Source organism: Lissotriton helveticus, chromosome 2_1, assembly GCF_964261635.1.
Source record: "Lissotriton helveticus chromosome 2_1, aLisHel1.1, whole genome shotgun sequence".
Taxonomy (NCBI): domain Eukaryota; kingdom Metazoa; phylum Chordata; class Amphibia; order Caudata; family Salamandridae; genus Lissotriton; species Lissotriton helveticus.
The window spans coordinates 1,676,724,373-1,676,751,076 of record NC_136059.1 but is presented as its reverse complement, the minus strand read 5'-3'; the positions used below and the strand labels follow the sequence as shown (position 1 = coordinate 1,676,751,076).

Sequence of the window (26,704 nt, the reverse complement as noted above, 5' to 3'; positions counted from 1 at the left end):
AGGGTACCTCGGTAGTCAAGCGGTTAGCAAAATGCAGGATGTCCGGTCCCACATCTCTCATGTCCGCCACGGATCTCAGCTTTGGTGTGGGTCGGAGTCAGAGAAGTCTGGAACTCCAGTTCCTGTGTCGCAGAGTCTCCGGGTTCCATCGGGAGCATCGACAAAGCAGACCGGCAATTTACTGATGGTGCCTGTTTGCACAGGGTGGTCACTCCTTGTTCTTTACCACAAGGGAGATGTCTTCAGTCTTCTAGTCGAAATAGAACGTCTAAGGTCCAAGAGTTTCTATCAAAGTTTCATTCCAGGACAATCTAAAGTCCTGGGAACAAAGCTCCCATCTTTATACTGATTTTAGGGGCTGGATTACCTCATAGGTCCCTCCTATGGGTGGACCTGGGAAGGGGTGGCCACACCCCTTTCCCTTTGTCCAGTTTCGCGCCAGAGCGGTGCTGGAGTGCCCCAGCAACTGGTTTGAACTGGGCTATGCATGGAGCACCTTGTGTGCCCCAGGCAGTGTCTCATTTTGTAGCCCTCCCTGCCCCAATACACTAAAAGCCTGTCTGGGAAGGTACAAGCACCTCCCAAGGCAGGAAATCTATTGTCCAGGCCTCACCTGCCGGAGTTTCGTCCAGAGGCAGGAGGTCGGACTCGTGTCTGTGGCAGCAGCATCCATTTTGTGATGCTGAGGCTCTGTTTAACTTTAACCGGGTAAAGCAGTAACCTGCATGTCTTTTCCCTCTAGAAGGGTGGAATGCTACCCCCGCCGCCAGAATTGGCGTGGGGGTAGTATTCCAAAGTGTTTGACACCTTACACAACATGTTTTGATAAAGCCAAACCAAAGTTAGCATTAACCGCGAGGATTATAATGCACTTAAGAGTATATGGAATGGCAATATCATAGAACAGCTATAAGGACATGGTTCCGAAAGCTGCAGACAGGCTCAGCTCATACTAGAGCACCATCTCACACATAACCAAGCACTCTGCCTCCAGGATTGTCGAGGCCTACCACAGGAGTGACTCATAAGTGCATATGCACAAGTTACTACTTGTGTAACGATATATCTGTAAGAGACATTAGTTAGTATTAGATTCCTTACCTTAGAATATCCCCAGGCGTCAGACTGGATCCGGACATTTTTGCGTAGCAGTACCCTTGCGCGTCGGTAGGCGTCGTCTGCGGCTCCGCGTCCGTCATCGGCGCCGTGATGACGTCTTCGGAGTACTTAGACGCCGCCTCCGCGTGCTGACGTCAGTTCTTAGACACAGCTTTTCCGCGCCAGTACGCAGAGCCATGTTAAAAACACTGGTGCCATTGAAACTAGGGCCCTGAAAGGGGACAACCCTAACCCTAGATAGTGGTTTGCAGAACGGGGAGGATGGGTGGGTCGGTAAGGAATCTAATACTAACTAATGTCTCTTACAGATATATCGTTACACAAGTAGTAACTTGTGCATCTGAAAGAGACACGTTAGTATTAGATTCCTTACCTTAGAATAGATACCCCAGCAATACCAACCCCGGTGGTGGGTCTGCGAACCAATAATCACACCAGAAAGTCCTGGAGGACGGAACGGCCAAAGAAGCCATCCCTCCGGACTTGGCTGTCCAGGCAGTAGTGTCTTGCAAACGTGTGCAGCGATGCCCACGTAGCTGCCTGACAGATGTCTTGTAAGGGCACACCCCTGCCCCGGGCAGGGGTAGCCGCCGTCGCTCGAGTAGAATGAGCACGCAGTCCAACAGGGGGCTCCCTCCTAGCCATGGAGTAGCATGCCTGGATACACAGGATGATCCACCGGGAGATGGTCCTCTTGTGCACCGCTTTCACCTTCTTAGCGCCCACGTAACCAACAAAGAGTTGGTCATCCACCCGGAACTGGCGTGTGCGAACCAAGTAAAATGAGAGCGCACGTTTTGGGTCCAGACGGTGGAGCCGCTCTTCCTCTTTGGAGGGATGCGGAGGCGGGAAGAAAGTTGGCAAGGTGATAGACTGCCCGATGTGGAAGGCCGTGACAACCTTGGGCAGGAAAGAAGGTTTGGTACGCAGCACCACTTTGTCCGGATGGACAGAAAGGAAAAGCGGAGTACAAGAAAGGGCCTGGAGCTCACTCACTCTCCTGGCAGAGGTGATGGCAACCAGGAAAGCAGTCTTCAGAGTCAGAAGGCGAAGAGGACAGTTGTGAAGTGGCTCAAAGGGAGCGCACATCAGAAAGAACCAGGTTCAAGTCCCACTGAGGCATCACAAACGGAACAGGAGGAAACGTGTGTGATATGCCCTTAAGAAATCTATTTACAATAGGGGACTTGAACAAAGAAGGTTGATCAGGCAGCCTGAGAAAGGCTGAAAGGGCAGAAAGGTAGCCCTTGATAGTGCCCAGAGCAGAGCCCTGCTGGGCAAGAGAAAGAAGGAAGAGAAGGACCTCAGAAAGAGGGGCATTGAGGGGATCCACAGCCTTTGCTGTGCACCATGCCACAAATCTGTTCCACCTGCAGGCGTATACAGACTTTGAGGAGGGACGCCTGGCTGCCAGAATGATGTTACAAACTTTAGGAGGCAAGCCAAATGGCCTCAACTGTCGCCGCTCAATCTCCAAGCATGGAGGTGGAGACTGGACAGGTTCGGGTGGAGGACCGTCCCCTGCTGCTGCGACAGAAGGTCCTCCTGAAGAGGCAGACGAACCGGGGGATCGACTGACAGACTGAGTAGCTCTGGATACCAGTACCTTCTCGCCCAGTCCGGAGCCACAAGGATGAGTTGGGCCCGGTCGCGCTTGATCTTCAGCACTCTGGGCAGAAGTGGTATAGGCGGCAAGGCGTACAACAGACCGCAACTCCACTTGCGACGAAAAGCGTCTCCGAGCGAGTGCCGCCTTGGAAATTCTAACGCGCAGAACTGATGACATTGCGCGTTCTCTTCGGTGGCGAATAGATCTAACCAAGGCTCTCCCCATTGCTGAAAGAGGCCTTGCGCCACGTCCGAGTTCAGACGCCATTCGTGATCCATCATGCACCGACGGCTGAGCTCGTCCGCCCTGGCGTTCAGAGAACCTGCCAGGTGTTGAGCCACCAGGGTCACGCCCTGGCGTTCCAGTCATTGCCAAAGGCGTAGAGCCTCTTGACAAAGGGTCCACGACCCCACCCCGCCTTGTTTGTTGCAGAACCACATGGCGGTGGTGTTGTCCGTCAACACCTGCACTACACTCCCCCAGACAGAGGGGAGGAATGCCTTCAGTGCCAGACGAATCGCCCGGAGCTCCAACAGGTTGATGTGGAGCCGGGCCTCCGCCGGAGACCAGAGGCCTCTGATCTCCGCCTCTCCCATGTGGCCTCCCCAGCCCTGGAGGGACGAGTCTGTCACAACTACGTGCTCCGGTTGGGGAAGGGAGAGGGATCTGCCGCTGACCCAATCGCGGTCCGTAAGCAACCACTGCAGCTGTCTCGCAGTGCCCTCCGAGATCAGGATGTGGTCGGATAGGTTGCCCTGATGCTGGGCCCACTGAAACTTCAGGTCCCACTGCAGAGCCCGCATCCGCCATCTGGCGTGATGCACCAGTAGGATGCAGAAGGCCATAAGCCCCAGAAGCAGCAGTGTCAACCTGACCGAAACCCGGGATAACGGCTGAAAGATGGGAATCAGAGCCTGAATATCCCGGACCCGCTGTTTGGGTGGATAAACCCGAAACCGCGCCGAGTCCAGAACCGCTCCGATGAAGAGGAGCTTTTGAGAGGGGCACAGGTGTGACTTCGGCACATTGATGGAGAACCCCAGCTGGTGCAGGAGGTCTGCCGTAGTCTGGAGGTGGCTGACGACTGTCTGGGGCGAGCCCGCCTTCAACAACCAGTCGTCGAGGTAAGGGAAGACTGAAACCCCTAACCTGCGCAGATGAGCTGCGACCACCGCCATCACCTTTGTGAACACCCGTGGGGCGCTGGTAAGGCCGAAGGGGAGCACGGTAAACTGAAAGTGCTCGTGGCCAACCATGAACCGCAGGTAGCGACGGTGGGCAGGCAGGACGGGGATATGAAAAGAAGCGTCCTGCAAGTCCAACGCTACCATCCAGTCTCCTGGGTCCAGGGCAGCTAGGACCTGAGCCAGTGTCAGCATCTTGAACTTCTCCTTCCGGAGGAAGCCGTTGACGTTCCTTAGGTCCAAGATAGGGCGTAGGCCCCCTTTGCCCTTCTTGGGTACCAGAAAGTAGTGGGAGTAGCAACCACACCCTACTTCTGGCCCAGGAACGTGCTCGATGGCCCCCTTGGCCAAGAGGGCCGTAACTTCCTCCTGCAGAAGTCGCAAATGATCCCCCGATACACGGTGGTTCAGCGATGGCATGGCTGGAGGAGTCGCCTCGAAGGGGAGGGAGTAGCCCCTTCGGACGATTTGCAGTACCCATCTGTCAGATGTGACAGTGCGCCAGTGGAGGTGGTGATGGCGAACCCTGCCCCCACTGGCGTCACATGGGCCTGAAAGCACGGACTAGGAGGGTTTTGAGGCGGATGCTGCGGGGGAAGGTGTGGACTGACCTCGCCGTTGCCCCCGACCGCCCGGACGGCGGTTCCCACGGCCACCACCGCGTTGGGTATTGCCCTGCGGAGCGTGGCTGGCGGCGCGTGTGTGGGCGCACCCCTTCCGTGGCCACGAAAGGAGTGAAAAGCAGCCGATTAATGGCGCGGGCCCGAGAGGCCCAAGGACTTGGCCGTAGCCCTGGAGTCCTTAAAGCGCTCAAGCGCATGGTCTGCTTTGTCGCCAAAGAGGCGACGGCCATCGAACGGCATGTCCATGAGTCTGTTCTGGACATCTGCCGAAAAGTTGGCGGACCTCAGCCAGGCGTGGCGTCTGACCGCCACCGTCGTTGCCATCGCTCTACCTAGCGAATCGGTGGTATCCAGCCCACACCTAATGGAATATTTGGCTGCATCCCGGCCCTCCACAAGGGCTTGGCAGAGTTTGGCCCGTACCTCCAACGGACACTCTGGCAGCACCTCCGCGACCTTATCCCACACAGAGTGGGTGTAACGTCCCAAGAGGCAGGCAGTGTTGGAAGACCGCAGGCCCAGACTAAGGGATGAGAAGATCTTCCCATACTGGTCATACCTCTTGGATTCCCTGTCCGGCAGGGCCGACGGGAACGCGGTCTGGGAATTGGAGGCCTGGATGACCAGGCTCTCGGGGGTAGGGTGGGTGGACAGGAAACATGGGTCGCCCGGGGTTGGGCGGTGGCGTCTGGCCGGTGGCGTCTGGCCACGTTCCTATCTACGGGCGAACCCGTAGCCGGCTTGGACCAAGTGCCCAGAAGAACGTCAGTCAAGGCCTCATTAAAGGGCAGCAGAGGCTCAGCCGAGCTTGACTGCGGTTTAAGGACCTCAGTGAGGAGATTAGTCCTCACGGCCGCGACGGGGAGCTCAAGGCCCAAGGCCTTGGCAGCCCTCATCAGCACCACACTGTAGGTTGCCCCCTCCTCCGTAGCCACGGTAGGAGGGGAGACAAAACCTGTGTCTGGAGAGGTGTCCAGGCCACTGGCCTCCCCAAGGTCTCCTGCCCAGTCCTCATGAGACTGACACTCTCTGGTCAGAGGGTCCGCAGACCCCTCCCATTCCTCTTCAGCACCCATCTCCTGAAACTCAGGGTCTTCAACTAATGGGACCTGTTCATAGAAGTTAAATTCTCCAAACGACGTCTGGAGCGGCGCCCATCGGGGCCGTCCCGACGCCGGAACAGGAACGAAGGTAGGACCGGGGACGGCACCGCCCGAGGACGGCGCCAGAGGCGACACCTGAGGGTCCGACACCGGGGAGGTCGTAAGGTCCACTGGCGACTAACCAGATCCCGAAGGAGGTCCAGCGGCGTCCCGCGGCGCCGGGCCCGAAGGCGCCGGAACAACTGAACCCCTTGGCGCCGGGCCCGAAGGGCGCTGGCGGCGTCGGGATAGCGGGAACCTGCGGCGCTGGGCCCGAAGGCGTCGGCGGCGTCGGGCCGTAGCACTTGACGGCGTCGGGCCGAACCCCCCGACCCGCTAGGTTCCCAGACTGGTCCGCTGGGCCCGAAGGCGCCGCGGAGCCCGGAGGAGAGAGAGTCCTCATGGCCATGAGGAAGCGCTCAATCTCCTCCTGCGTCGCGTGAAGCCCAGGGACCGTAGGGTATGGGGCTGGACGCGGCGCCTGTGACTCCGTTGGAGCCGCGTGGGTGGTGTCACCCGAACCCCCGGCAGCATCGCGCGAGCGTCAGGGGGAGTCCCCAGAGCGATGACGCCGCTTGGACTTCTTGTGCCTCTTACCTGACGACGACTTCGACACGGAGGAGTGCGGCCTACTCTCGGAGCTGTGGTGGCTCCGAGCCCGCGACCTGTCCCTTGACCTCCCATGGGACCGAGACCTCTCGTGGCGCGGGACTGACTGCCGGAGTTCGAGTCGCCTACGGGACCGCTCCCGCCTGGCTTTCGAAGAGAGGGCCCAGCAGTCGGAGCAGGCCTTGTCGTCGTGATCGACGCCGAGACAAGTTAAACACCGTCGGTGAGGATCCGTGACCGACATCAGACAGTTGAAATCCTCACAGTGCTTAAAGCCGGGCATCCCTACGGCACCGTTGGAGTCGAAGACTCGAGAAAAGATCAAAAGTGATCAAAAAGGTTAGTCAAAAATGACTAGGGTTACTGCTTTTTCCAGATCTGCGCTTGCTGGCGCGGAAAAAAGAAGAACTGACGTCAGCACGCGGAGGCGGCGTCCAAGTACTCCGACGACGTCATCACGGCGCCCACGACGGCGGACGCGGAGCCGCAGACGACGCCTACCGACGTGCAAGGGTACTGCTACGCAAACATTTCCGGATCCAGTCTGACGCCTGGGGATATTCTAAGGTAAGGAATCTAATACTAACGTGTCTCTTTCAGATGTGTCTATATATATTGGTAGATATAGGTATACTATATCTAAGTAAGGGGTGATTACACCACCTTACCCAAGCTGAGTGATCAGACTGTGGTGTCAGTTTGGATGGCCAGCCAGGGGCGGCATAATAAATGCTGCAGCCCCTGGTAGGCCTTAGATGCACCTATGCCCTGGGTACCTATGGTACACTATACAGGAGCTCACAAGGTGACCCAATACACAATCAGGTATGTACCTAAGGTACATGGTATCAATTTAGAGAGAGAACAGCTGGGCTGTGCGTCTGATTAGCAGGCCCACAGCCACACTAGAGTTGAAAAACCAGAAAATCACAGCAAAATGTGGGGGTGACCATAGGAAGCAGACCCTATTCTCCTACACTCTACGTCAGCTCCGACCTCGACAAAGACCTGTGACGGGTCCCAGAGGACGATCTAGAATGTCTCGACGCCGACCTTGGAGCAGGTGGCGGAGACCTCGACATCGAATTCCTCGACGTCGATAGCCTTTTCGACGTCCAACGAGACTTTTCATGCCTCGAGCCCGAAGCATGTCTCAACGTCGACCCATGCACCGACCTCTATCATCTTCTCAGGTCTCGACGTCGATCTACCTCTCACCCTCGACGCCGTCTTCACTGCAATCGACACCACATGCCTCGATGTCGACAAGCTTCTCGACGGCAATCTCGACCTTGGTCTCGACATCGACTTGTGTCTTAAAGGTGATGTCTTCTACGCCGGTTTATTTCTTTCCACTGGTCTCAAAGTCGACACACCTGCATCCGATCTAGACTTCGATGTCGTTCTCACTTTTTCACTCGCTCTCAACGGTACCTCATGACGCCTTTTCTTACTCCTACCATCAGGGGAAGCAGATCTTCGACGTTTTGAAGGAGAGGAGGGCCTTCCAGATGAAACTTCACTTCTTGCACCCTTTTCATGATGTTTCTCCCTCTCCACCAACAGTCAAAACTGTCGAAAAAAGTAGGAAAAAAACAAATTCTGACTGAAAAACAATCAAATTCAGTAGAGCTCAAGTTCCAGGTTCCTCACAGAACAAGCCGGAAAAAAAGAACTGACCTAACTGTCACCTGTGGGGCGTGATGGGAGCAGGGGTCTACTGGAAGCCATAAAGGCAAAGTGTTCAGATTCTCTGAGGACTTAAAGGCGAGGTGACAGTCTCCTTTTCTGTACAGGGATGTTATTGATTTATGCAGCCTTCTTAGGCTAAATGCCTTTTATTACCTGTTCTTTGATGAAAATAAAAGCTTGTTTTCTGTGGAATACATTTAAGGTTCAGGTCCTTTTCTTGCATTTGATTTTATGGATTATTTTCATTCTGCAGAAGACATATAATTATGGCTTTATTAGCCTATTGCACAAGTTACTTACCTTCGGTAACGATATATCTGTAAGAAACAGTAGTTAGTATTAGATTCCTTACCTTAGAATATCCCCAGGCGTCGGACTGTATCAGGAAATTTTTGTGTAGCAGTACCCCTGCGCGTCGGTAGGCGTCGTCCACGGCTCCGCGTACGTCGTCGGTGCCGTGATGATTTCGGAGTACTTAGACGCCATCCTCGCACGCTGAGTTCTTATACACAGCTTTTCCACGCCAGAAAACGCAGAGCCATGATAAAAACCAACACTGGTGTCATGAAACTAGGGCCCTGAAAGGAATGACCTTAACCCTAGATATCGGTTCGCAGAACGGGGAGGATGGGTAGGTCGGTAAGGAATCTAATACTAACTACTGTTTCTTACAGATATATCGTTACCGAAGGTAAGTAACTTGTGCATCTGAAAGAAACAGGTTAGTATTAGATTCCTTACCTTAGAATAGATACCTCAGCAATACCAACCCCGGTGGTGGATCTACGAACCAATAATCACACCAGAAAGTCCTGGAGAACGGAACGGCCGAAAAAGCCATCTCTCCGTACTTGGCTGTCCAGGCAGTAGAGTCTAGCGAACGTGTGCAGCGAGGCCCAAGTAGCTGCCTGACAGATGTCCTGCAAGGGGACTCCCAAGGCAGTAGTAGCCGCCGTGGCCCAAGTGGAATGGGCCCGCAGCCCAACAGGAGGCTCCTTTTTAACCAAGGAGAAGCATGACTTGATGCACAACACGACCCACTGAGAGATGGTCCGTTTGTGCACCGTCCCTTCTTCGCGCCCACATAACCAAAGACATGTGCGATCAAGGTAGAAGGAGAGCGCATGTTTTGGGTCCAGACGATGGAGCCTCTCTTCCTCTTTCGAGGGATGTAGAGGCGGAAAGAAGGTGGGCAAGGTGATAGACTGCCTGATGTGGAAGGCTGTGACTACCTTGGGCAGTAAAGAGGGACGTGTACGCAATTCAACCTTGTCCGGATGGACATAAAGGAAGGGAGGTTTGGAAGAAAGAGCCTGGAGCCAGGAATGCAGTCTTAAGGGTAAGAAGACGAATGTGACAGTTAAGAAGTGGTTTGAAGGGAGCGCACATCAGATAAGCAAGAACAAGGTTCAAGTCCCACTGAGGTATCATGAAAGGAACAGGAGGAAACATATGAGTGATGCCCTTCAAAAACCTATTTACTTTTTTTTTTTGTTTTTTTACTATTTACAACCGGGGACTTTAACAAAGAGGGCTGATCAGGGAGCCTTAAGAAGGCGGAAATGGCCAAAAGATAGCCCTTGATAGTGCCCAGAGCAGAGCCCTGCTAGGCAAGAGAGAGAAGAAAGAGAAGAACCTCAGAAAGAGGGGCAGAGAGGATCCACAGCCTTTGCTGTGCACATGCCACAAATCTGTTCAACCTGCAGGCGTATACCGTTTTTGTGGAGGGACGCCTGGCTGCCAGAATCACATCACAGACTTCCGGAGGCAAGTCAAATGGCCTCAACTGTCGCCGCTCCATCTCCACGCATTGAGGTGAAGGGTGGACAGGATCCGGTGGAGGACCGTCCCCTGCTGCTGCAACAGAAGGTCTTCCTGAAGAGGCAGACGAATCGGAGGATTGATTGACATGGGGAGTAGCTCAGGATACCAGTATCTTCGTGCCCAGTCCGGAGCCACAAGGATAACTTGGGCCTGGTCGCGCCTGATCTTCAGCACTCTGGGCAGAAGTGGTATAGGCGGAAAAACGTACAACAGACCGCAGCTCCACTCGCGATGAAAAGTGTCGCCGAGCGAGTGCCGCCTTGGAAATTCCAACGCGCAGAACTGATGACATTGCGCGTTCTCTTCTGTGGCGAATAGATCTAACCAAGGCTCTCCCCACTGCTGAAAGAGGCCTTGCGCCACGTCAGAGTTCAGACGCCATTCGTAATCCATCATGCACCGACGGCTGAGTTCGTCCGCCCTGGCGTTCAGGGAACCTGCCAGGTGTTGAACCACCAGGGTCACGCCCTGATGTTCCAGACACTGCCAGAGGCGCAGAGCCTCCTGGCATAGGGTCCATGACCCCACCCCTCCTTGTTTGTTGCAGTACCACATGGCGGTGGTGTTGTCCTTGAACACCTGCACTACACTCCCCCGGACAGAGGGGAGGAATGCCTTAAGTGCAAGCCGGATCGCCCGCAGTTCCAGAAGGTTGATGTGGAGCCGGGACTCCACCAGAGGCCTCTGATCTCCACCTCTCCCATGTGGCCTCCCCAGCCCTGGAGAGACGAGTCCATCACAACTACGTGCTCAGGTTGGGGAAGGGAGAGGAATCTTCCGCTGACCCAATCGCGGTCCTCGAACCACCACTGCAAATGTCTTGCAGTGCCCTCCGAGATCAAGACATGGTCGGACAAGTTGTCCTGATGCTGGGCCCACTGAAACTTCAAGTCCCACTGTAGAGCCCGCATCCGCCACCTGGAGTGATGCACCAGAAGGATGCACAAGGCCATCAGCCCCAGAAGCCGCAGCGTCAACCTGACAGACTCGGGATAACGACTGAAAGATCGGAATCAGAGCCTGAATATCCCAAACCCGCTGTTCGGGAGGATAAACCTGAAACTGTGCAGAGTCTAGAACCGCTCCGATGAAGAGGAGCTTCTGAGAGGGGCACAGGTGTGACTTCGGTACATTGATGGAAAACCCCAGCTGGTGCAGGAGGTCGGCCGTAGTCTGGAGGTGGCTGACGACTGTCTGGGGCGAGCCCACCTTCAACAACCAGTCGTCGAGGTAGGGGAAGATTGAAACCCCTAACCTACGCAGATGAGCTGCGACCACCGCCATCACCTTCGTGAATACCCGTGGGGCGCTGGTAAGGCCGAAGGGGAGCATGGTAAACTGAAAGTGCTCGTGGCTCACCGTGAACCGCAGGTAGCGCCGATGGGCCGGCAGGATGGGGATGTTGAAATACGCATCCTGCAAGTCCAACGCTACCATCCAGTCTCCTGGGTCCAGGGCAGCTAAGACCTGAGCCAAAGTCAGCATCTTGAACTTCTCCTTCCGGTCTGACGGTATGAGGACGAGGCAGACGAGAACAAATCCAGTTGACTGACGGAACTACGCTAACATATGCCCGTCCATAAAGAATTTTATAAATTTTTAAGATATACATACAGACTAATAGGAAGAGGGGAAGTGCTTCCACATATCTACAAGGAAAGTGGAGAGATCCATTTTATTTCGGCCACATATCAGTGAAGAGGAAGAACTTCACCCCTAGTGAGGAGCAACGAACTGAGGTGTTATATCTAAGAGACAACCGTGAATGTTTATTCACCCTCACCCAAAGGAGAGGGTATCAAATAATAGTCTTTGAAGCCGGTGACCCCAAAGAAACGACAGTCCTGAAGAAGGTGCTACAGTATCAAGTGTCCACAGCACAGAAACGCGTCGGCGCTTTAAAAATATTTTTTTGTGTAGAATCCAAGTAGGGTCTGGGGAGCAACAGATACTCATGTACTAATGGTACTGCTGACTACACCACTTATAAACTAAGGACCATTGGATCTAGAAATTAGAGTGGCAAAGGAATTCAAAGGCCATATTGTGTAGGGTTTTTTGTGTGATTTAATAGCACTTCTGTCTGTTATATTTGCTTTTAATATGTTCTCGTTTTTGATGCATTAATTTAAACAAATGTAATTGTGCTTGCTTAATGTTTATAATGAACTGTTATGAATACCTGTTTTTTTATTGTACATATTCAAAGATCATTCTATGAAATTTTAAATTGTTATTCTGTGTAGATCTTTTTATGTTTTTTATTAAAGAGACTGTGAACGTTCAATTTTAGTGTGGAAATTAACTATTCACCATCGGTGTGGTTGAGTGGCCCATCCTTGCGGGAGTGAGAGTGAATGAATGCCTAGACTGATAGGGTTTGGTAACATAGTGAATTCTTATGAAAGTGTTTTACCCAGGGATTTTCCTCTGACTAGTTGTCAATGTACCCTGTTCCCTGGTGATAGTGGGGTACTCTCTCTCTAGAAATCACATCGGATGTTATACCGTGCAGCATCCCTAACCTCTGCGAGGGCTTGAGCGAGTTTTGCCCGGGCCCCTTCCGGACACTCAGGCAGCACGGCCGCAACCGTATCCCACAGAGAGTGGGTATAACGGCCCAAGAGGCACGCGGTGTTCACTGACTGCAGTCCGCAACTAAGGGACGAGAACAGTTTCTTCCCAAACTGTTCGTATCTCTTGGGTTCCCGATCTGGGGGAGCAGTCGGGAATGCAGATTGGGAGGTAGAGGCCTTGATAACCAGGCTCTCGGGGGTGGGGTGGGAGGACAGGCAGCTAGGGTCACCCGGAGCTGGGCGGTGGCGCCTGGTGACGTGCCTATCCACAGGCGGACCAGTAGCGGGCCTGGACCAAGTGCCCAACAGGATGTTCATGAGAGCCTCATTAAACGGCAGCAAAGGCTCCGGAGAGCCAGTCTGCGGTTAAAGGACTTCAATGAGCATATTATAGCTCACAGTAGCGACGGGGAGCGTAAGCGCCAAGGCTTTAGCTGCCCTCGTCAGCACCACACTATAAGCTGCCCCTTCCTCTATAGTCACGGTAGGAGGGGAGACAAAACCAGTGTCAGGGGAGGTGTCCAGACCACTGGCCTCCCCTAGCTCCTCTGTCCAGTCCTGATAAGACTGACACTCACGTGCCAGAGGGTCCTCGGACCCCTCCCAACCCTCCTCGTACTCCATGTCCTGGTAGGCAGGTTCAAAGGATGGAGCCGGATCATAGAAGAACAAATCTTCGGCCGGCGCTGAATGCGGCGTCCAGAGACGCCACTCCGGCGCTGGATCCAGACCAAGGGAGGGATCGGGGACGACATCGTCCAGAGACGGCGTCAGTGGCGACACCCTGGAGGTCAGCACTAGCGGAGGGGTCGTGAGGTCGACCAGCAGCAACCCGGATCCGGCGGATCCGACGGGGCCAGGCGGCGTCGGGACCGAAGCCGACAATGGCGCCGGGGCCGAAGCACCCGCCAGCCACACCGACAACCCGTGACGGAGGGAAGTGAGTCCTCACGGCCATGACGAAGTCACGAATCTCCTCCGGCGTCGCATTAAGCCCAGGAACCGGCGGGTGTGGGCTTGGATGCGACGCCTGCAGCTCCGGCGGAGCCGCCTTCGACCTCAAGGCCCGGCAGTCGGGGCACGACTTGCCATCGTGGTCAAGCCCCAGGCAATGTAGGCATCGGCGATGGGGGTCGGTAACCGACCTCAGTCGGTCGCAGTCAGAGCAGGGCTTTAAACCGGGCATCCCTACCGGCACCTACAGAGTTGTTCGAAACGAAAAATGGATCAAAAAGGATCGAAAAAGTTAGTCAAAAAATGACTACGGGTACCACTTTCTCCGGATCGGCGCTTGCTGGCGTGGAAAAAAGAAGAACTGACGTCAGCGCGCGAGGACGGCGTCTAAGTACTCCGACAATGTCATCACGGCGCCTACGACACCGACGGACGCGGACGACGCCTAGCGACGCGCAGGGGTACTGCTACTCAAAAAATTATGAATCTAGTCTGACGGCTGGGGATATTCTAAGGTAAGGAATCTAATACTAACCCGTTTCTTTCAGATGGTTATGGTTAGGGCTGCATATTATTAGTTATACATGTATATGTGTATAATTATTTTAGCGCTATGTGCTCTTTTTATATATTTTACACATATATATGTATTAGTCTATATGTTCCGGGTTCCCGCTTATGGGTGGAGATAATTCAGTGCTTATGACTATTGATGAGTATCCCCTGGAAGAGAAGTAGGGGATACATTTATCTGCCAGATAACTAGGGCCAGAGTTAGACAAGGCATTGTGAATGATACAGTGCACCTTGAACTAGAAGTGCTTCTGTATCGGAAGCCAATGGAGCTGGCAAAGCAGGGGCAGAGAGGCCGTCCTTGGTGGTGAGTTCAGAATTAAACGAGCTGCTGTGTTCTGGAAAACCTGTAGTCTGTCAATGGCGGCCTCATTGGCGGACAGCAGAAGGCTATTGCAGTAATCCAGGCGGCTTGATATAAGTGAGTCGGAAGCAGGGGAAGGATACTGCGCAGTAGACTCAACACATGAAAGCATGGGCCAGCTATCTGAGTGGCATGCTCTTTCATGGTGAGGGTCTGTTCATGGCGAACACCTACGTTTTTCACACAGGTATTTGGCGTAGGGGGGGTACCTAAGTCTGAAGGCCAACAGTCGGGGGTCCACAGTAATTGAGCTTCCCCAAAAAGCATTATTTCCGTCTTCCCCACATTGCACTGAAGGAAGTTATTCCTCATCCACTTGAAGATGTTTCTCATTCCCAGGGAGAAGGCAGCCTGCACCGATGGAGTAAACTTTGCAATTGGAAAAAGCAGTTGGGTATTGTCCGCGTAAGAAACCGGGATAAACCCACTGTTACTCAACAGATTGGCCAAGGGAGCCACATAGTTGTTGAACAAAGCAGGGCTCAAGCAAGAGCCCTGTGGGACTCCCTTGGACAGTCTTGTTGAGGCTGAACGATATGGACCAAGGTTACCCGCCTGGGAGCGAGAGGAAAGAAAACTCGTCAACCACTGGAGGGCCAAATCTCTAAATATAACCTCCTCCAATCTCCTGAGCAGGATCCTATTAGAAACCGTGTTGAACGCGGCAGACAGATCCAACAGCACCAGCATCGTGGAGAGGCCTCTATCTAGAGTCATCCTGATGTTATTGGTTACCTCTAGTAGGGCTGATTCTGTGCTGTGTTTTGGACGAAAGCCTGATTGAGATGAATCAAGACTGCCCGTCCGTTTGACATGGTTGGAGAGATGGGTATTTATATGTTTCTCCAAAAGCTTGCCCAGGAAAGGGAGGAGAGAAATAGGACGGAGTTTGGAAAACTCCGTTAGCGGGGCCTTGGAATTCTTTCGGATAGGCATAACCTGTGCTGCCTTCCATTCCAGTGGGGCCAGTCCTTCTCGCAGGGAGATGAAGATGTGCAATGGAGGGGGACAGGTGGCTGGCAAGAGAAGTGGTAATTTTTGCTGGCATGAGATCCCGAGGTATAGAGCCTTACCCAGTTTAGGGTGAACAGGTACTAGAGAAAAACACCTCAATGTCTGATGAACTTTAGAAGAATGAATAAAAGCAAATATAAAATCAGGAGACCACAGGGAAAAATCTAAAAATATGAGGCTACCAAAGGCATTAAATACTGAAAAATACATTTTGTATTGAAGTACAGTTATGTGTACATTAACTACTAGAAATTTGTAAAATATCATTTCAATCAAAAAAAGGAAAAAAGTCTCATAAGTGACTGAAGTAGATAGTTATTTGCTACAATCGCCACAGGAATTTCAGCATCAACTAGGATGTGAATTATAATAAAAAAGGCCCACTATGAACACTTTACTGGCAACAGACAAACCAGTTTGTAAAATGAAGTTCGGATACTTTCTTGTTTAGATACAAAATAAACCCAATTTATTGAAAAGAAACCAAATCTATGGAGGCTTTAATTTAAGGTTTGCCCGACTGTAGCACAATTAATTGCAAATAATTTAAACATACTTTTTATGTATAAAGAAGCTTATCAACAAATACAGACTTGTAATCGAAATATTACCTGTGTAATGTTAATCTGTAGATCCTCCTTAAGTTGATCTCTTTCTGCTTCTAAATTTTCTTGAATTTGTTGCAGTTCACGTTTCTCTTGCATAAAATCTTTTGCGGCTTCCTGTAGAACCTCAAGTTGCTGCACAGCGTCATGTTTTTCATCTTCAACTTCCTTTAGAGAAGTTTCACAGGATTTCAGTCGCTCTTCGAGAAGCTGCACCTCAGAAGTTAATCTTTGCTGCAGTTCAGCTTTTTCTAACATAATTTGTTCAATTTCTGTGTTTTTTTGTTGTAGCTCTTCTGTCAAAGAGGACAACTGAAGACAATTCAGAGAACAATTAAAAATATTGTCCAAAGAAAACACCAGTTTACAAACATTAGGGAAATTAAGCTTTAATTCATTAAGACCAATGTTTAAACATTTTTAGTTCCTAGAAAACTGTGGATGCATGGCACAACAAAATAAGAACAAAAAAATAGGTGCCTGATCCTTATAGAGCGGTGTAATGATTTACAACTTTTTAACTTCATCAGTTTCTTTTAAACTTAAAAAAAGCCTGGCAAATAAAATTATCGACAGATAGCCAGCCAAGCAGCCAATACAGACAACAAACCGATGAAAATATTGTAACGTCATTATATGCATTTCTGTGGCTGACAGTATGATTATTAATCGCTCCAGAGCTCATTCCATCCCTTTGTACCAATTCTCTTTTTACCTTCAATCCTGCTTTAGCGTCCTTCTACAAAACCGTACACAAAAAGTAATATATAATTAACTAAGTTGGTTACTGATTGGGCTGAATATGTGTTAGACGTATGAATGTTACATGCCAAATCCTCTGTGAGCATATTGTCTGTATATTTCGATAGTCTCCCCTCACATCTACAACGGAGCTTCATTCACCATCCAATTCATTGCTATCCTGTCCTTCACTAACAGTAGTGTGAGCAGCAATGTTTTTTTCTGCATCTTATTTTTGGTCTTCAATGGAGAGCTTTCTAAGAAGCATGTCTTCTTACAGCTGTGGTCCTTAATGTATCTGCTGTTTCCAATAGCTATCCACTGGTGCAAAGCAAGTTTGCGAATTTACCCGATGTCCCACATTTTGCACATATATTGCTATTAACAAGGGAAATCTGAGGCAGAACCGTTTCCGAGACATAAGCTAGGTGCATCACCTTAAGCTGGGTACACCAAAATATTATTTTACTTGATGACTTCCTTCGTTATATTATGTTTTAACACTTGCATGACACTTAGTTTATTCTCCCATGACATTTTCTTACTCTCAATTGTGCTTCTGTTTGAAACAGAATGTATACCAAACCATGGACATCAATGTTCAGTCATCAAAATAAAGGTAATAAGACTACATCAATGTACACATAAAACAAAAGCAAAATGTGTGTGGTGATTTGCAACTGCTGCTTTCCCATACTAACGATGATTCAGGCATACACATTCTGTCACACCATAACCCCTTAATCCCACTCATTTCCACAAGCGTAATATATAACAATTAGTTTAAACTTCCACAGGAAACAGATTTTTTATGTATAAGGCACTGTTTGATGACTTGGCGCACAATTAAGCAAACACCTGCTGCATGCACCTTATTCTTTAACTCAAATTGTATGCAGATCTGAAAAGGGAAAGAAGTGTAGTTAAAGTGTGAGGCGCTCTAACTGTGTGTATGCCATTTTATGTCCCACAGAAACCTTTGCTTCTGCTACAGAAAAAAACTGATGAACACTAGACCAAACTTGGCATGGAGACATCATTTTACTCAAAATAGACCATTTAAGAGGTTTGGTATAAATTCATTAGTTCAAGAACAAGTTCCAAACAGCTTAGTTCATGAACAAAGTTGGAAAAGGAAAAATAAATATATTCACTAGCGTGCATTTTACTATTCTCTAAATGGAAAGCTGTTCAGCCACCACAATCTGACTGGCAGTAACCTATTTAACATTTTTCTCCGACTGCCAATATGCATTGCAAGTTATTCTCAAACTTGCACTTTGGATAATAATCTTTAGAAGTTGGGTGTCAGGGGTAAAAGAGACACAGCCAATCCAGAAGATTCAACCACGGAATCTCAAAAACACTGCAGTTCTCAAATGTGTTTGCGAATGGCTTTTGACCTGGAAAAAGAAATTAGACCATCACTCGAGAAAGCTCACTAATTAAAAGGCATCCAATTTCAAGGGTTTGGGGTTGGTGTTCTTAGTTGTGGCTGAAACGCAAGCACAGATGCTACGCAATATGCTCTATGTACACATTTGGCAACCACGTACAATTCGCTTAGATGCTATTGTAACTTTGTGTAGAATGTTGTTGACGGATATGGGCCAACTGGTGCTTGCCAACTGTAAGTACATTTTCCTTCTGACTGCAACTTACACCAGAAGATTCTTCGCTTTTGAATAATACCATAAATAAACAAGCAATACTTCCCTGGGAGGAGGCTTTGAAGAAAATCAAGAGCACTTCGGCAGGACAAAATGACTTAATTGCCCGTCTCTCCTCACCACGGAGTCCAAACAGTAAAGCTTGGCAAATGTTTTCCACTGGCACTTCTAAGGCTGCTGGAGACAACTGCTCTGAGCAAACAAACTCCCTTAGACTGTTTCTTCTTCGCCAGAGCACAAGAGATCTTGAAACAAGATAATCCAGCAAGAGAAATTTCTTTTGTGAACCATCGTGTCTTTATTGCAGTTTGTGTAAGTGAAAAAGGAGTAATCAGATCTGATGTTTTTACTCACCTGATGTAGAAATTCACTGCAAGTCTCGGTTTGAACCTGTAAACCTGTACAGTTACTCTCCTTGGTAGCTAAGGTGGTGAGTAAAAGGTTGGAAAGGTTATCAACTGTCCAAGTGAAAAGGGGACACCACCTTAGGAAGAAAACAAGCTTTAGTTCAGAGAATTAGCTTGCCTGGGAAGAAGCAGGTAAAAGGCGGACATACACAAAGCTTGAAGCGCGCTAACTGAGAGTCAACATTATGGCAACCAAAAACAATGCTTTAAAATTATGAAGTTTCAACCGGCAACTATGTAAGGGCTCAAAGGGAGTCCCCATCATGAACATCAACAGAAGACTTAAGTCCCACTGCTGCATGATCAGCAGAAGAGGAGAGTAAAAATCTAAGCACCACCGGTGATTTGAAAAGGGACAGCTGATCTGGGAGATAGAAAAGGCTGACAAGGTTGCCAGAAAGTGTTTGACTGTGACCATTATACTTATCATGCTGGGATAAGGATAATGCAAACTCAGCCAAAGTTGCGTTCAAAGGTTGTACGCCATTGTCAAAATGCCAGGATACCAACTTGATCCATCTTGAACAGATCAACCTAGTCGAGGGGCAACAAGTTGAAAGGGTCATATCGGCCACTTCCAGTGGTAGATGTAAAGAACTCAAATTGTAACAATCAATCTACATGACTTAGATTCTGGAGATTATGGGGCAGAGCCCAACACCCACCTCTCCCATAAGCCCTGACAGGAAAAGCAAGGCCCCTCCGAGCGGGAGAAAAAGAGGATTACACAAAGACAGGTGCCAAAGGTCAGTGCCCACACATTTCTCAGGCAATTATAATATTTTGGGCCTGGCCCTGGCGAACTTTCTGAGAACCTAAGGAATCAAGGGTATGAAAAGAAATGTATAGTGAAGGAGAAAACGCAACTTAACTTAAAATGTGTCCTCGATGGTTCCCTGTGATGGATGCTGGAGAGCGCAGAACATAGTGGGTGTTTTTGGAAGTGACAAAAAGATCCAACTGAAACGTGTCCGAAGGGTAAAAAGATCTTGACCACTTCTGGATTGAGATACCACATGTGATCAGCACGACACTGGCAGCTAAGTTAGTTGGTTGGTCTAGATGTTCAGTGCAGTGGCCAGGTGGGTGGTAACCAATAACCATCCCTGTTGGTACACCAACAACCAGAGTTTCAATGCTTTCGGACAGCGAAGATAAGACCCTTGTCATCTTTGTTGATCTAGCCGATCATGGGATCTAAACCGAGGGACTGCAAAGGGATGGGCAGTAGGCCTTGAGTGCTAGCCCCAACCACCATAGCGATAGCAGATTGATATGTAATATCCGCTCTTCTGGAGACCACAGTCCTCTGCTCTCCAGATGTGTACCACGCCAGAAGGTGGACTTGTCTGTCACCACCGTAGCCAATGACAAAAGGCTGTCCATTACAAATGGTTGCCATCTGTCTTCAATCAGCCGAACTACGCTGCAGAGTCCCCGGAGATCACTAGAGAGTCAGTCGGCTCTCCCTCGTATGTGAACTCCTACCTGCAGAGGAACCACTGGAAAGCCCTCATTTACCAGCAACCACGAGTGACCAAGAAGAAGCAGGAGGCTAATAAAAAAAATGTATTTCTCTTCAGCAACAATCTTTCTGGTGGATACTCTTTCTAGCCACAGATTTCTCACATTGTGAAAACTCCTTAAGCATCAGACTGGACAAGAAACCTTTCATCAGTACCACTGCTCGCCAGTAGGTAGCATTGATGCAGCTCTGGGTTCACATTGTTCCTTTGAAAAGTGACGTGCAGAGCTGCATTCAGGTGCCACCCAAGCGCACTGTCAGTTGCTTTCTAGGCTTAACGCGCCCTCAGGTGTAGAGCCCAAAGGGTAAATTGGTATGACCAGAAGTGTGCGGATCTCTAGAATTGGATCTTTTTAGATGGGGAAAAAAGTCCAGCTCACAGAGCGGGCGGTGGGAGGGTCAGTGACGAATCTGCATTTAGAAAGAGTTACACCACAGAGAGTCTTACCAAGGGTTAGTATAGGAGGCTGGCTTAGTATATGGCAGTATAAAGCAATGAGGTGACCCAGTTATGTGCAGAACCTGGGGATTCGTACATTAAGCTAACAGTGGTTCGCCTTAAAGGCAGCTTCCTGAGATTAGTATCCAGATACACAATGGCAGAGTGAACTTGTAGGCAATAATTAGCCTGGAGTTTATCACTGAAGTTTTGCCAGGAGGTGATCGGCCCCGGCAATCATTGCCCAATTGAGAATTATTGAATACTCAGAGAAGACCCCGAGCGCCAAACGCCAGAGAGTTGTAGGCATGCTGTGCCACTGAACCTTAACTTCATCAGCTGATAAGGAGAGCTACGTATTGACTCAGGTCAACCATATATAATCAAGCAGCCATGCTGACATTTCCTATACTTTGATATCCAGGTGGAATCCTAATTCAAGGCCACACCCAGACTCTACATATAGTCCTGAAGACCCCCCTCCCCCCCTTATACGAGCAAAATATTGCGATATCTGGGGTCGAAACGTCGACGCACACTATGAAGTGTTATTGATCACCCATAATAATGAAGAATAACCAGATTGATTATAAGTCGGGTTGAATCAGAGTTAATTTTTTTTCTTTCTGATTTTGTCTTGAATATACGTTCATTTGTTATGTATATATTGTGCTGTGATATGTAAATAGATATCTTTGTTTTCACTTCACGTTGTGTCAAGTGTAAATACACATCATATATCTGTGTGTGCATATATATGTCCTGTTCTCAATTTTTTAGTATAGTTTTCACTAAATTTGTTATAAAATCATACAATTCAGAAGTACATGAGTTTCTGTTTTTTGGGCTTATTTTTCATTGAATCTTAGTCTCAGCCTAGGAGAGGGACATATTTAATAAAGAGGTTGGACGCTTTCTATAAGCTGATAGGTGGCTTATTATATGGTGCACACTTACTAATCCAGACAACCCTTAGGGTGATTTTAGTGGTCTTAGACAACCATAGAAAGCTCTCTAAGTGGTAGCTGCGGAGAGCAGACTTCAGGCTTAGTCCAGAAGTGTTTTGCAGCTAGCTTTACTAGAACTAATCATATAGAATAGGTTAAACGAAAAAAAACGACATATTGTAGTATAAAAATATGTATATTTATTATACACACTAACACATTGGTATATCTCCTACCCAGAGATATCAACACAATATTTCAAAAGGAAACAGGTAAGTAAGCACAAATACACAGTAGTCCCCAGGGGGAGACCAAAGCATATACTAAAGAAGAAAATGCGAACTGTGACCAAAGTTGAGACTTGGACCAGAAGACTCAGAAGAAATAAGGACCAAAGGAACCACCCAGGGTAAGTATCCAGGAACCCCTTGGATGCTGTGTGCAGAGTAGAAACACAGCTGTGAACTCAAGTCAATGGGAAAGTCGTGGTTGCAGTTTTTAATACCGACCCTTCACAGTGGACACTGAAGAAACCATGTGGAAGATGGAAGGTTCGAGAGTCACCCCACCCATGGATACCCCAAGAACCAGGACACAGACACCAGGGAAGCTGGATGCATAGGTGCGAAGTGAAGTCACAAACCGCGGTAGACCACAATGGAGAACTTTAGTGAAGATGTAGTTGGCGAAGAAGTTGGAGTCCAGCGGACTCAAATGACTGATTCTTGAAGAGGAGTACCTGCAAGCAGAGAGGACAGAGTCTATGCCACTAGGGATTGACCAGGAGGCACAGAAGACCAATGACCACTGATGACGGAAGATGCAGGAGAGTGGACGGTGACTTTGTCACTGCAGCTATGAGGTAGAGGTGACGCTGTGGAAGACCAGGAGCCGTTCACTAGCTGTGGTACAAAAGGGGGTGGTGATGGACGGAGCATCTGAAACAATCAAACACTCACACCCAGTCAACAGATCTGGGTTTAATCCATCACCGTTCTTTAGCCCACTCTGCCACCCCAGTTCAGACATGGTCATATGCAAATCAGTCTGACCCTGTGCCTCATGGGAACAGTCCAGCCCGAACTGCCAAGCCATGCCTTCCCTGGACTGGAAACAAGCTTCCGAGAACCGGTTTCTGGCATTTCAGCCGTCTTCAGCCCGGCTTGCTCGAATCCAGTGGCAAAGTGAGCAAGGGACTCACGTCTGAGCATACTCTGCCAACTTATGGCGAACAAAGTGGTACAAAAGGGGGTGGTGATGGACGGAGCATCTGAACCAATCAAACACTCACACCCAGTCACTAGCTGTACCACTTCAGAAATCGAGAACAAGTAGGTTGGTGTCCGGCAGGAGCACCAACAATCCTTGGCAGCAGCAACAGACGTGGTAAACTAAGAAAGTGCAGTGTCGGGACCGGAAGGTCCAGGGGACTCACCAAATGCAGGTGTAGTCAGAGCAAGACCTGAGGAAGCAGGGAGGCCACTGAAGCCAAAGAAGACCCTCAAGAGGACCCACAGGGCCGTAAGTGGACCTCAAGAGGCTCACCAAAGATGCAGGCCCATGGTGCAGAGGATGCAGTGAGGACGAAGATCTTGGCAGGAAGAGATGCTGGACGCTGGTGTTTCTTGTAGCCCGAAGATCTCTGGAGCACAGAGTCAACAATGCTTGGCAACGGCAAGTTGATGTGGTGCCACAGGTGTTCTGTTCCAGCGGTCCCGACGAGGGATACTGGCCTCAAACTTGCTGAGTGCAAGCCTCAAGGGAGTTGTTGTGTTGCTGAGCCTTTCGGAGTTTGAGACCTCAGGAGCAGCAGACCAGTCAGCTTTGTTGCGGTGCCTGCGTATGCAGGGGAGTGACTCCTTCACTCCAAGGGAGATTACTTCGGGTGTCTTTGAGGCCCACAGGCTTGGAGTAGAATCTGGATGAAGCACAAGTACAGACGAAGCAGAAGGAGGACAACAAGGCCAGGAGCAGCAGGAGTCTTCCTTGATGCAGTCTCGGGCCAGGCAAAGTCCAAGGTGCCCAGACGGTTGAAGTGGTTTCGAATCTGAATCTTGTCCCACGACGAATCTGAAGAGCCAACCACAGGTAAGCCCTTAAGTACCCTAGGGAAAGGGTTGGGACGATTCAGAATCCCTCCCAGAGGAGGGGCTGGACAGAGAGGTGGATACACCCATGTCGTTTGACCAGTTTCGCGAAAGAGCCAACGGCTCCCTGAATTGGTTTCAAATAGAGTATGCAAGGAGGGCACCAAATGTGCCCTTCAAAGGAGTCTGGTGGCTCTGGCAAGCGCCCCAGCCGAATACACTAAGTCCTGTTTGGGAGGTGGTCACACCTCCCTGCGACAGGAAACCTATTGTTCTACCTTCCCCTGCTCGAGCACAGCAGCAGGAGGGCAGAATCGTGTCTGTGGTCAGCAGCAGCACTAGCTTGCTGTTAGACCCTGAACAGCTGGTACCGGGAATACAGGGGACTCCCTAGGGGAGCCCCCCAGTACATGGGATCCAACACTCAACACTGGAATCTGTGTTAGGGTAGGATTCCAACATGTTTGATACCAAGCATATAGTTTCTTACCTGTCGGTATAGTTTTGCAGCTTGAAGACTTTCTGGATTCACTATGCTGTGCATTTTCCCGCCATCTAGTGGTTGGGTCCGGAATCACATTTTTTCTCTTTTTTTTCCGTGGCCCAGGTGGGCGTCGACATCCCACCATTTGGTGTCCTTCGTGACGTGGACGCGCTTCCGGCAGAAGCTCCCACCTGACATTTACTGAACAGAGCACCAGGCTGGTGGACTAATAAACTTGGTTCCCAAACGTCTCCACCCATTTGGACTCCCTATCATGGTGAATAATCGGAAAAGGGCTAGGAATAGATCTTGTGAACGCCAGGTCCAATAAACTTTCAGGGGAAGGGTGCTGAGACAGGAACGCAGGGCCGCCTGGAGCAGGACGATAGTATCTTCATATTACTTGTGTGGGGGGAGAGGGGGTGTAGGGGGGGGCTGGAGGTCAAGGACTTAGGTCACTCTATACATTACCCTGACATAGGAAGCAGATTCTTCAGTGGCTGGGGCAGAGAGTGAAAGAAGACCAATTTCAGTGGAGGTACCTAGGCCACTGTCCTTCGATAAGTCATCGTACCAATTGTCCCCATGATAGGACTGTGCAAACGAATCACCTGTAGTTCCAGAGATGGAAGGCATCTCAGCTCCCTAAGGTCTGAAGGCTCACTCAAGGGGGTCAGCAAGGATCTGAACTCTTCAATCTGTTTTGCAGTGGTGGGCAGTCCCGGAAGCTCAGATGTGCCACAACCTACTGCAGGATCGGCTCAGAAGTCAACTGACTTCTGGTGAAAGAGAAAGAGCCAGGGTGCAGCCCTTGCATCTTCTCAGGCGAACTCTAGTGGCAAGAGGGCGCAGTTTGCCACTTTGACTTTGTGTTTCTTCTTCGACTTACCTGACAATTTAGATCTCAACTAAGGCCGGTCTCTGGAGCAACTTTGTCGACTCTTGGATGGAGAACCAGAGAGGGACTGAACTTTTGACCTGGACCAGTCTCGTTAGAGTCTTCTTGTGTTTATTGATGTAATGTTTCACACTACAGGCACACCTGATGGGGGTCTGTCAAGGACATTTGTTTGCGACTGTCCATACAGGGTTTACAACCTGTCGTTTTTGAGAGCAACATTCTCTTGCACACTGTAAAATTTGAACAAAATTTCTGAGGCGAGTGTCTTAAAGAGAGAGAAAGTACCAGATCCACATCTGGTTGGGTAGAAAGAAAGGAACGGATGTTAGCGCAATAGAGTGGCACCTATACAGGCCCCCACATGTAATTTCCGAAGTAGTATGCCATCGATGCGGAGCCACACTGCACCCCATACCAGTACACAGAGGTACTGCTTAAAAGATTCCGGATCCAGACTGACACCTGTAAAAATATTCAAAAGGTGAGCTATCTGCATCTAGAAGTCTGCATCAGAATAAATGGATTAGAGAAAGGACTACAAACTGACATCTAACACCCCTGAAAGAAGGTTGAAGTCTCTTAGCAGATTCTGCTTAATTTCCATGCATGAAGGCATAGATTGTGAAGGTCGGATCAAGAACCTTGTTTTGGTGCTGGGACGCAAGGGCCTCGTGAAAGGGAAGTAGGAAGGAGGGACTAAATACTCAAAGTTCAAAGTAACATACTCTCAGTGCCAAATATGGGACCACCAGAATGACCAGAGCTCAGTCCTGCTCAACTTTCCTCCTAGCAGGTGGGGTCAGAGGCAATGCTAGAAATGTGTGCAGAAGGCTAAAGTTAGAACAAAGGCTGAAGTTAGACGAAAGGCAAGAGAATTTTCCAGAAACCCTTAAGGTGAAAACTGGACAGTATGAAATACTGATTACAGAGCATTTTTTAAGGTGGCGAAAAGGCCATCTAGGGCATACCCCATTGGATACAAATTTCCTAAGCCATTCTTGGGTGTAGTGCCCACTGCATGGCCTGGCTGGAATTTAAAGAAAATAAATAGAAGGCCTTCCGAGACCATTGTCTGGAAGGGTTCCCAATTCCGGGTGCAGCTTCAGGTCACAAACTTGTCCCGGTGCCAGGCATAAAAGGAAATCATTGAGGATACATAATAGTGAGGAAGAAATCCACCACTTCAGTCAGCAAACCAAACGCAGTCAATTGCTACAGCTCAATCAGCATGCATTGAGATGACGTTGCTTAGATTCGGAAGGATGAGCCTGCCTGGCTGCCAAGACAGGATTTCCCCCTGAAGTGGCAGTCTGATCACAGGACAGATCATGCTCAGAAGTTCCAAGGAACACTCCTTGCCCAATCCGAGGCCACCTAGAAGACTTGGAACAAGTTCTCCATCTTCAAAACTTAGGGGAGGAAGTGGGAGGAAGGCATACAGGAGTCACTTGCTCCATTTCAGCCTAGGTGCAGCCCATAACTAGTGTTTTGGAAACTCTTCGACACTGCACGTTCAACAATGGCAAAAAGATCTAGTCCGGTTCCCTCCACAACTGGTGAAAGATGCCCCATGTCTCAAGTTGTAAGTGCAATTCGTTATCTGCCTGGCAGAGCA

At 49.7% G+C, this 26,704-nt stretch overlaps 1 protein-coding gene across 1 annotated transcript in view; it reads right to left on the bottom strand.

Annotated features, from left to right (window-relative positions):
• Window positions 1-26,704, bottom strand: part of LOC144818836 (uncharacterized) — a 1,999,126-nt gene that overhangs the window by 1,237,851 nt on the left and 734,571 nt on the right. The window contains 1 exon segment of the mRNA XM_078676624.1: window positions 15,895-16,200. Coding sequence (XP_078532750.1) covers window positions 15,895-16,200 — 306 coding nt within the window.